This window comes from Cebus imitator, unplaced genomic scaffold (genome assembly GCF_001604975.1).
Source record: "Cebus imitator isolate Cc_AM_T3 unplaced genomic scaffold, Cebus_imitator-1.0 Scaffold82, whole genome shotgun sequence".
In the NCBI taxonomy this organism is placed as follows: Eukaryota; Metazoa; Chordata; class Mammalia; order Primates; family Cebidae; genus Cebus; species Cebus imitator.
Genome location: NW_016107397.1, coordinates 4,798,108 through 4,809,734, shown reverse-complemented (window position 1 = coordinate 4,809,734; position 11,627 = coordinate 4,798,108). Strand labels below are relative to the sequence as shown.

The 11,627-nt window shown below is 46.5% G+C and overlaps 1 protein-coding gene across 1 annotated transcript in view; it reads left to right on the top strand.

Moving 5' to 3' along the window:
* The window catches only part of ARPC1A (actin related protein 2/3 complex subunit 1A), a 21,578-nt gene that overhangs the window by 7,384 nt on the left and 2,567 nt on the right, over positions 1 to 11,627 (top strand). The window contains exons 3-6 of the mRNA XM_017533684.2: positions 1,709 to 1,921; positions 7,072 to 7,147; positions 7,676 to 7,869; positions 10,978 to 11,068. Of these exons, the coding sequence (XP_017389173.1) occupies positions 1,709 to 1,921; positions 7,072 to 7,147; positions 7,676 to 7,869; positions 10,978 to 11,068 (574 nt within the window). The remainder of the gene's footprint in view (positions 1 to 1,708; positions 1,922 to 7,071; positions 7,148 to 7,675; positions 7,870 to 10,977; positions 11,069 to 11,627) is intronic.

The following is an 11,627-nucleotide window of genomic DNA, read 5'->3' as shown; positions in this document are numbered from 1 at the left end:
AAAAAAAAAGAGAGAGATGTGTGTTTGAGTTTGGCTGAGAGGATGAGGTAATGGTAGTGTCAAGGCACTTTATATTCTGGACCTATGTTGCTTGTGATTTCTTAACCAGAGTCACTGGAAAATAGAGCTCCCTTGGAAAATAGAACTAGGTGTCACTAACCCACACCACCTGGATTCTTTAATGGTTGTGAAAATAGGTTGCAGTTATTTTGTTAATATTAACTTCCGGGACTGTTTCTTTGACTCAGAGTCCTGTGGGGTTTTTTTGTTTTGTGTTGTTTTTTGAGACAGTCTTGCTCTGTCACCCACACTGGAGTGCAGTGGCGTGGTCTCTGCTCAGTGAGCTGTGTGGGGAGTCAGGCATTGTGGCTCACACTTGTAATCCCAGCACTTTGGGAGGCCGAGGTGAGTGGGTCACCTGAGGTCAGGAGTTTGAGAACAGCCTGGTCAACAAGATGAAACCCCGTCTCTTTTTTGTTTGTTTTTCTTTTTGTTTTTGTTGTATTTTATTTTTATTTTTATTTTTTTGAGACAGAGTCTTGCTCTGTCGCCAGGCTAGAGTGCAGTGGTGCGACCTAGGCTTACTGCAACCACCGCCTCCCGGGTACAAGGGATTCTCTTGCCTCTGCTTCCTGAGTGAAAACCCGTCTCTACTAAAAATACAAAATTTGCCAGGTGTGATGGCACATGCCTATAATCCCAGCTACTTGGGAGGCTGAGGCAGGAGAATCGCTTCAACTCAGGAGGCAGAGGTTGTAATGAGCCAAGATCACACTATTGCACTCCAGCCTGGGTGACAAGAGTAGGGGGAAAAAAGCAAAAAAACTAAAATATGGATTTGCCAAACTTGGGTTGGCTTGTAGATCCCCCTAACAATAATTCTGTGATTTCAAAGGTTTGTGTACCTGAACTTACCCATCATGTTTTATTTTTTTCTTTTCTTTTCTTTTCTTTGTTTTTTTTTTTTTTTTTTTTTTTTTTTTTTTTTTTTTTGAGACCAGGTTTCACTCTTGTTGCCCAGGCTGGAGTGCAATGAATAGTGCAGTCTCAGCTCACCACGGCCTCTGCCTCCTGGGCTTAGGCAGTTCTTCTGCCTCAGCCTCCCGAGTAGCTGGGATCACAGGCGTGTGCCACCACACCCAGCTAATATTATGTTTTCAGTAGAGACGGGATTTCTCCGTGTTGGTTAGGATGGTCTGGAACTCCCAATCTCTCAGGTGATCCACCCACCTCGGCCTTCCAGAGTGCTGGGATTACAGGCTTGAGCCACCATGCCTGGCCATTTATTTATTTTTGAGACAGAGGTTTGCTCTTGTTGCCCAGGCTAGAGTACAGTGGTGCGATCTCAGCTCACTGTAACCTCCACCTTCTGGGTTCAAGTGATTGTCCTGCCTCAGTGTCCCGAGTAGCTGGGATTACAGGCATGCCCCACCACACTGGCTTATTTTGTATTTTTAGTAGAGGTGGGGTTTCTAACCCATGTTGGTCAGGCTGGTCTTGAATTCCCGACCTCAGGTGTTCCGCCCACCTTGGCCTCCCAAAGTGCTGGGATTACAGGTGTGAGCCCCTATGTCCAGCCCAGGTTTTCTTTTTTTTAATGAGTCAGCCTCTTTGTATTCTGAGATTCCTTGCAGCAGCTGCTTGTGGCCTGTTTCTCTATACATATATTCTCATTTGCTTTTTTCTTTTCTCTCTGCCCTTTAAACAGAGTGTTTTCTGCCTACATTAAAGAAGTGGATGAAAAGCCAGCCAGCACGCCCTGGGGTAGCAAGATGCCTTTTGGGCAGCTGATGTCAGAGTTTGGTGGCAGTGGCACTGGTGGCTGGGTCCACGGGGTCAGCTTCTCTGCCAGTGGGAGCCGCCTGGCCTGGGTCAGCCATGACAGCACTGTGTCTGTTGCTGATGCCTCAAAAAGTGTTCAGTGAGTATTTGCCTTTGATTTGGAAGGTGGGGAACAAAGGGTGGGATCTCTCACCAGCTGGACCAGGACTGCCCTTCCTGGGCTGTTAGTACAGGGCACAAGCATAAAAACCTCAATCAAAACTGCAGGGCAGCCCAGGCATGGTGGCTCACGCATATAATCCCAGCACTTTGCGAGGCCATGGACGGATCACCTGAGGTCAGGAGTTCAAGACCAGCCTGGCCAACATGGTGAAGCCCCGTCTCTACTAAAAATACAAAAATTAGGCCAGGCATGGCATAGTGGAATATGCCTGTAATCCCAGCTTCTTGGGAGGCTGAGACTGGAGAATCACTTGAACCCAGGAGGCAGAGGTTGCAGTGAGGTGAGATTGCGCCACTGCACTCCAGCCTGGGAGACAAGAGCGAAACTCTATCTCAAAAAAAGAGAGAAAAAACAGCAAGGCAGCCTTTACCGTGACAGGCACAGATAACAAGTTCTGAAGTTGTGAAATTTTAAAGAGCTAGAAATACTCCTTAAGGGAAGTACTGATAATGATTCCTTTGAAGAACGCTCCTGGTTTGCTACTGATAAGGGTCCCTTAAAAATGGCCAGTTTAGGCTGGCCTCAGTGGCTCACACCTATAATCCCAGAACTTTGGGAGGCCCATTTGGGCAGATCACCTGAGGTCAGGAGTTTGAGACCAGCCTGGCCAACATGGTGAAACCCTGTCTCTACAAAAATACCAAAAATTAGACGGGCATGATGGCGTGCGCCTGTAATCCCCACTACTCAGGAGGCTGAGGTGGGAGAATCACTTGAACCCGGTAAGTGGAGGTTTCAGTGAGCCGAGATCGTGCCAGTGTACTCCAGCCTGGGCAACAGAATGAGACTCCATCAAAAAAAAAAACAAACGCCAGTTTAGTCTGTTACCCTGAATTTCTCATAAAATGTAAATGCCATTTACCGGCCTTAAATAGGAGATACGTTCTTACTCTGGGTAGTCAGCGAACAATGACTTCGTTAATTTGAGGCTTCCATTCAGTAAGGCTTAGGAACCCTTGATGCCACTTCCTCTGCTGTGTGCTAGAAAGACTCCGTTATGGTGGCTTCTTTGTGAGTGGCATGTCTGCTCAGCTACCTGGCCAGACATCAGAGTTCATTTTGTTCAATGTATGTTGGAGGAAGAGGGAAGATTGGAATCCTTCTTTTTTTAAATCTTTGTTCTTCCCTGGTGAATCCTTTTCCATTGATAGTTAAAGGGAACTCACCATTAAAGGTTTTGTGATGGACGTGCCCACTTAGGTATCAAAAATCAATCACATTGGGTGACCTGTATTCCCTGTAAGGTCAGTAAGAGTCTCCCAGCGTAAAAAGCATCATAGTTCAGACATGATGTGTTTTTCCTAACAGGATTAAATGTGCATTTTTAGCTAGTTTTTTTTTTTTTTTTTTTTTTTTTTTTTTTTTTTTTTAATTTTTTTAAAAAGATTATCCCCTCCATTATAAAATGTAGTCTCTCAGAAAATTTCTCTACATANCTCCTGAGTAGCTGGGATTACAGGCATGCGCCACCATGCCCAGCTAATTTTTTGTATTTTTAGTAGAGACGGGGTTTCACCATGTTGACCAGGATGGTCTCGATCTCTCGACCTCGTGATCCACCCGCCTCGGCCTCCCACAGTGCTGGGATTGAGCCACCGCGCCCGGCCTGAGACTGAGTCTTTAAAAAGAAAGAGAGAGAGAGAGGAGCCCCTTGGCGTGGGCTGAGCTGCTGTCCCTTGGTCTGGAGCTTCATGAGGGCAGGCACCATGGCTGTCTTGCTGACTTTGTGGCCCCCAGCCCAGCACAGAGCCTGGAACCTGTGAATGAATAAATGAATGAGCGAATGAACACATGTAGCCAGAATCCACCTGCCTCCCAGAGCAGGATCTCAAGAGAAGCCCACTTTGGTCCCAGCCCCTGTGGGGTCTCCAGCCCCAGCCCAGCAGCCGGAGTTGCCAGCGGCTCAGAGGCTTCCAAGGGTCTTCTGACAAAAGGATCAAAGGAAGCAGATGACAGAGGGCAGGAAATGGTGGTAGGCTGGGGGCGGGGCGGGGGGGTGCTCAGCCCCCTGCCCAGGCCAGGATGAAAGAGGTTCAGGAAAAGGACACAGATGGACCAGCCAGTGCGGGGGTGGAGGTGACAGGATGTGGCAGAGGGCTCAGCCACTTCCTTTGCACAGAGGATAAGCTGATGTCTTCCCCGCAGCCCAGGACCCTCCCTTCTGCCTCCAGCCACCAGCACCTAGTCCTGGGCCCCGCCCCCAGGGGGCACTCAGGAAATATTTGTGGATTCATTGTGTGCATGAATGAATGAATGAATGATTCGGTGTCTCACACCGAATCCCAGCACTTTGGGAGGATTGCCTGAGGCCAGGATTTCAAGGCCAGCCTGGGCAACATGCAAGACCCCTGACTCTATAAAAAAGAAAAGCAAACAAAATTATCAAATAAAAAGGCCCCATAGGACAACATGGCTCAGATTATACTGCAACCCCCTGTCTAAAACATTTAAAAAAAATATTAGCTTGGCTGGGCGCAGTGGCTCACACCTGCAATCCCAGCATTTTAGGAGGCTGAGGTGGGCAGATCACCTGAGGTCAGGAGTTCGAGACCGGCCTGACCAACATGGTGAAACCCTGTCTGTACTAAATACAAACAATTAGCTGGGCATGGTGGCACATGCCTGTAATCCCAGCTACTCGGGAGGCTGAGGCAGGAGAATTGCTTGAACCTGAGAGGCAGAAGTTGCAGTGAGCCGAGATCATACCATTGCGCTCCAGCCTGGGTAACTCCATCAAAAAGAAGGAAGGAGGAAAGGGAGGGAGGGAGAGACAGAAAGAAAAAGAAAGAGAGAGAGGGAGGAAGGGAAGAGAGAGAACTTTTATCAGCCAATCCTGACCTTTCCAGTAGTCAGGCAGTGTGGGTCAGTCAGTGGATTTTGACCCGAAAGGGCAGAGCAAACTCCTGTTGTAGTTTCAGGGAGAACATTAGTAATACCAAGTGCCCAAATAAGACTCTGACTACAGCCAGTGGCTGCTGAACAACTGGTGCTCAAAATATCTGTGTCATAGGCCCATTATCTCAATGACTCTTTCCCATAGTCTAAGAGGGCAGTGCTAGCCCCATTTTACAGATGAGGCAACTGAGGCTAAGAGAAGAAGGATGCTGCTCTACGTCACCTAGAAAAGTCAATGACGGAGGTGGAGCCTCCAATTCATGTAGGCCTGCGTAAATGAATGAATGGCTAGGTGAATGAATGACAGCATTCCCCGTGAATCCTCGCCACACCATGCCCTTCACTGGGCCAGTGAGTTCTTTGGCAATAAATAAAATAATCACAGTCCCCGTTGTCACAGAATTCCTCACCTGGAGGGCAGTACTCCACCCAAATAATGAATTCATCATGATTCTGGAAAGTGCTGGGAAGAAGCACGCAGTGGACCCACCCAGTCTCAGGGGCTCAGAAAAGGCCTGGAGTGCAAACTGCAGGGTGGGAGGGCATTGCCGGGGACGTGGGCGCAGGAGGGAGACCATCAGGGTCTGTGGTGAGGATTAGAATAACAACAGTCATAGGTCAGGTGTGGTGGCTCACGCCTGTAATTCAAGCACTTTGGAAGCCAAGGCGGGTGGATCACCTGAGTTCCGGAGTTCAAGACCAGCCTGACCAACACGGTGAAACCCTGTCTTAAAAAAAAAAAAAAAAATATATATATATATATATATATATCTTTTCATTTTTAATAGAAATGGGATTATGCTGTACATTTTGTGTGGTAATTTGCTTTTTGATACTTCATAATAATTCGGTATTTTGATGCCAGTGTTACTTGATTTTTATATGGTTTCTTGTGACACAGTAGGTTCTTAGCATATGCTTGTTACAAGTCCCCGTCTACTGTCTACCCTCGGATTGACTTCTTTCCCTTTTCCAGTCCTGCAGGTCAGATCACATGCCCCACCCTTCCACTCCTCCCACATAAATATCTCATGTAGTAAAAGTCAGGTATACCACAGTAAGGGCTTAACATGACATATTAGTTCTTCAGTTCAATCCCAGCTTTATGAAGGGTCTTCTGACACATACACAGTTAGCTTTTACTTTTTAAAATTTATTTGGAGAGACACACTGTTGCCGAGGCTGGAGTACAGTGCTTCAATCATAGCTCTTTACAGCCTCAATCTCCTGGGCGCAAGTGCTCCTCTCACCTCAGCCTCTTAAGCAGCTGGGGCCACAGACATGCGCCACCACACTAGGCGAATTTTTTTTTAATTTTTCATAGAGACTGGGTCTCACTGTGTTGTCCAGGCTGATCTCAAATTCTTGCCTCCAGCAGTCCTTCTGCCTCAACCCCTTAAAGTGCTGAGATTACAGGTGTGAGCCACCATGCCCAGCCACAGTTAGCTTTTGAATGCATCATTTCTTGCATGAAGTGAGGTGCTCGTAACTCCTCAATCAGTGTGTTTGCTTGCCATAACTATGTAACCTCTTAGCCAGATTCAGGAGCAAATAACTATATGCACACATACATCCCTGCCGCACCCACACATACACACTCGGCCCATTCGAATTTCTGGCTCAGACTGCGTTTGGTTGATCTTGGTAGCTCTAGCTCCTAACACAGTGCCTGGCTGTCAGCACAGATCTGTATGGTCACAGCCCTCTCAGAGCTCCAGTGAGCACAGGCAAGGAGAGGGTCATAGCACAGGTGTTTGCTGCCAAGTCATAGTAACAGAAGAGCTCCTAGGAGCTAAGAGCAAGGAGAAGCCGCTTTAGGCTGAAGTGGCCCGGAAAAGTAGACCTTGGGATCATAGGGGTGATCCCTTTAGAGCTGTACTGGGGGTGGAAGGGCGTGGGCACAAAGACAGAGACAAGAACAAGGGTTTTGGAACCAGTTTGCCGTGAGTGGGCGGGACCTCAGAAGCAGGTGGAGCGCAGGCTGGAGCCAGAGCCCAGGGCTGCCCTTGGCTCAAGAAGCCTACAAGTCGAGGTCAGGAGCTCCTTTTCAACATAAGTGCCCATTAATACTGTAGAAGTCCCTATGAGAATGGGTCTTCTGTCCTCATCTGTGTCTGTAAAGAAGCTGGTAGTCTGTTGCAACTTGGGATAACAAATGTTCCTGTGTTTAGGGTCTCAACTCTGAAGACGGAGTTCCTGCCACTCCTGAGTGTGTCATTTGTCTCGGAGAACAGCGTTGTGGCTGCTGTGAGTATTTTTCCTCATTCTTCCCCCGGCTACACTGTATGTGATGATCAGGCAGGGAACAATGTGTGCTCTGTCACCCTAGCACAAAGCAGTACAGTTCTTTAGAAGAAACAGAGCTCGCTTTGAAGAGTAAGAGAGGGGCCTGTCACAATGGCTCACACCTGTAATCCCAGCACTTTGGGAGGCCGAGGCAGGTGGTTCACTTGAGGTCAGGAGTTCGAGACCAGCCTGGCCAACAGAGTGAAACCCCATCTCTACTAAAAATACAAAAATTACCCAGGCATGGTGGTGTGTGCCTATAACCCCAGCTACTTGGAAGTCTGAGGCAGGAGAATCGCTTGAACCTGGGAAGCAGAGGTTGCAGTGAGCTGAGATTGCTCCACTGCACTCCAGCTTGGGCAACGTAGCAAGACTCTGTCTCAAAAAAACAAAAAAGAAAGTAAGGGAGGGCTGTCATGGTGAACACTGTCGAGGAGGTGGATGGTGGGCAGTGTGCCCTCCAGGGACTGACTGTGAGTCTTGTTTCAGGGCCATGACTGCTGCCCAATGCTCTTTAACTATGATGACCGTGGCTGCCTGACCTTCGTCTCCAAGCTAGACATTCCAAAACAGAGCATCCAACGCAACATGTCTGCCATGGAACGCTTCCGCAACATGGACAAGAGGGCCACAACTGAGGACCGCAACACGGCCTTGGAAACACTGCACCAGAATAGCATCACGTAGGTGCCGTCTGTAGAGGTGGTCAGGTGACAAGGTGCCTTCCTGCCCCTCGCTGTTTCCTTCCTGGGTTCCTACAAAAGCTCTCTGCCCTGAAGGCCCAGACATTCCCTCAGGGCAAAGCGCAGCAAAAATCTGTATCTTCCTGACCGCCAGGCTCTTATTTCCAGCTTGTTATAGGGAGTGACGCCACCACCTGGTCATTCTGTCCTTCAAACTGCAGATTACAAGATAGCAGCCAGCAGGAGCTATACAGACCCTGTTGCAAACTATGGTGGTGGGGCCTCAGGGCAGCAGCTTCCTAGGGCACACTTTCTCAGCAGCTCAATTGAGAACAAAAGGAGACCTTCCTGAATGCTGCCTTCTCATAGTAGTGCACATATAATAGAAAGCGAAGTTACAGCCTGTTTGAAAAGGTTTCAAGTAGTGGATACAAGTAAGATTTTTTAATTAAAGAAACAGAATTTCTTAGCATCATGATGACAAAGGTGATAAGTGCCTCGACTGGCTTTTCACCAGACATATGTAATTATGTAAGACAACAGAATTGTGTTTTGTTTAGAAATTTCTATTTTTAAGGTCTAGAGGAGAGGCTGGGCATGGTGGCTCACATCTGTAATCCCAGCACTTTGGGAAGTTGAGGCAGGCAGACCACAGGAGTTTGAGACCAGTCTGGCCAACATGGTGAAACCCCATCTCTACTAAAAATACAAAAATTAGCCAGGCATGTTGGTGACACCTGTAATTCCAGCTACTCAGGAGGCTGTGTCAGGAGAATCGCTTGAACTGGGAGGCGGAGGTTACAGTGAGCCAAGATTGAGCCACTGCACTCCAGCCTGGGTGACAGAACGAGACTTCATTCCCTCCGCCAAAAAAAAAAAAAAGTCTGGATGAGAAATATATTCTTGATATTCTAAATTACTGTGTTTGAAATTGGGTCCCATGGCATTTTTCCCTTATTGAGAAGGCTTTTGTGTTGAGAGACTTTTATTGTGGTATTGATGGAGGGAGGGATAATGGAAACCTCTAGACTTCCTATTTGAGAGAATTACGATGAAATGCAGGTTGTGCTTCATGTTCAGCAGAAGAGGCAGCTGTACATAAATAGGCTGCAAATGTCTGTGCTCTATTGAAAAATCAAAACCAGAGGGCTGGCACCATAGCTCATACCTGTAATCCCAGCACTTTGGGAAACCAAGGCAGAAAGATCGCTTGAGCCAGCAGTTCAGTACCATCCTGGGCAACATAGCAAGACACTATATCTGCAAAAAATTTTTTAGTTAGCCATCTGTGTTGGCACGCACCTGTAGTCCCAGCTACTTGGGAGGAGTGAGCTGTGATTGTGCCAGTGTACTTCAGCCTGGGCTATGCTGCAAGATCCTATCTCAAAAAAAAAAAAAAAAAAAAAAAAAAAAAGAACCTGAAGGCATAGCAAAACTTCCCTTTTCTCCACATTCTTCAGGTTTCTCTATCTATAGCAAAACTTGCCTTTTCTCCATTCTTCAGGTTTCTCTGTCTTGAATGACTCCAAGTTATTTCTTGTGAATTTCTCTTAAGCTTCTATGCAGACTAAGTGTTAGGAAAGAAACAGCTCTCATTGCCTCTCTGACATTTCTAGGTGAAAAATGAAAAGAAAACCCTTGCCTATTAGTATACTTTTATTTGCAGAAATTAGGTGCTCTTTGTGCTTGAGCTGTGTCAGCTAACTTTTTCTGTAAGGGAACAGATAGTAAATATTTTAGGCTCTGAGAGGCCATAGGTCTCTGTTGCAACTACTGAACTCTGTGGTTGTGGCAGGAAAGCAGGCACAGACGATGTAAACAAATGAGCTGGCTGTGTAACAGTTACACTTTATGGACACTCAGATTTGAATTTCGCATAATTTTTACTTCATGAGATAATAGTCTTCTTTTAATTTTTTTCCAGCTATTTAAAAATATAAAAGCCAGGTCGGGTGCGGTGGCTCATGCCTGTAATCCCAGCACATTGGGAGGCTGAGGCAGGCAGATCACTTGAGGTCAGGAGTTCAAGACCAGCCTGACCAACATGGCGAAACCCTGTCTCTGCTAAAAATGCAAAAATTAGCCAGGCATGTTGGCATGCACCTGTAATCCCAGCTACTCAGGAGGCGGAGGCAGGAGAATCGCTTGAACCCAGGAGGCAGAAGTTGCAGTGAGCCGAGATCATGCCACTGCACTCCAGCCTGGGCAACAGAATGAGACTTCATCTCAAAAAGTAAATAAATGAGTAAAAATGAAAAACTTTTTTTTTTTTTTTTTTAAGCTCACAGGCTGTACAGGAATAGGCAGTGTGTGCCATAGTTTGCCATCCCTTTCCCAGCGTGGGGGAAGAGGGAGGTAAGTTCTAGACAGTTCAGAGGAGAAAGAAAAATATTGTCTGAGCAATGGGTGATTGTCTTGAAAGCTTTCCAGATAATTAGGCTAAGACAAGTTGTTTCATTTATCTGTTCCCCTCTTGGCTTGGTTGGAATCTGGTGGTATGTCTGCTGCTAATATTTATAATGATTAATTTGAAACTCGAGGAGGGCCGTTAGCTTATCTGCACTGGCTGTGTTGGAGGGTGATTTGAGAGGTTTTGTTTGGAGCCAGGTGGATTTCAGTCATGCCTCTAGTTTATTTTAAAACAAACAAAAACACTGTTTTCTCCGTGGTGTGTCCTGCCAACAGCCTGCTCCCCCAGCTTACTCTAAGTAAGGCAGGTTCCTAACTTCTCTTCTTTCCACTTTTGTCTTTCCTGGACATCTGGTAATAAAATGCTTTTGGGTATTTTCTGAGCCAGATTGTTGTAGCCTAATGTTGGTGGACAAGTTTATATTCAGGGGTTAAAAGATAATTCATTTCCTGGTTGGGCATGGTGGCTCACACTTGTAATTCCAGCACTTTGGGAAGCCAAAGCAGAAGGATTACTTGAGCCCAGGAGTTCAAGACCAACTTGGGCAACATAATGAGACCCCCATCCCATCTTTATTTAAAAAATGAAGAGGAAGGTAATTCATGTCCTTAAACTGCCCTTACACTATTAGTCAGGAATATTGTGTTCACTTCCACTACATACCTTACAATCTCTTTTGGTTTTTTTTTTGTTTTCAGTCAAGTCTCTATTTACGAGGTGGATAAGCAAGATTGTCGCAAATTTTGCACTACTGGCATCGATGGAGCCATGACAATTTGGGATTTCAAGGTATTTTCTACCTAAGAGAACAAATCTTGTTTGTTTGTTAAAACTTTTTTTTTTTTAAGAGATAGGCTCCTTCTCTGTCCCCAGGCTGGAGTACAGTGGTGAAATCATGGCTCACGGCAACCACCAACTCCTTGCCTCCATCAGCCCTCCCACCTCAGCCTCCCAAGTAGCTGGGACAACAGGCATGCACCATCAACCCCCGCTAGTATTTTTACAAAACTCTTGTGCGAAGAATGTTTCTCATTTCTTGAAACAAAGTGTTAAATCTAGTACACAGTTTAATGTCCTAATGTAAGACATTAAACTGGAAATCTTTTTTTTTTCTTCTTTCTTTCTTTCTTTTTTAGATGGAGTCTCGCTGTGTCACCCAGGCTGCAGTGCAGTCATTAGTGCAATATTGGCTCACTGCAACCTCTGCCTCGTGGGTTCAAGTGATTCTCCTGCTTCAGCCTCACAAGTAGCAGGGATTACAGGAGCACACTATAATGCCCAGCTATTTTTTGTATTTTTAGCAGAGGCGGGGTTTCACCATGTTGGCCAGGCTGGTCTCGAACTCCTG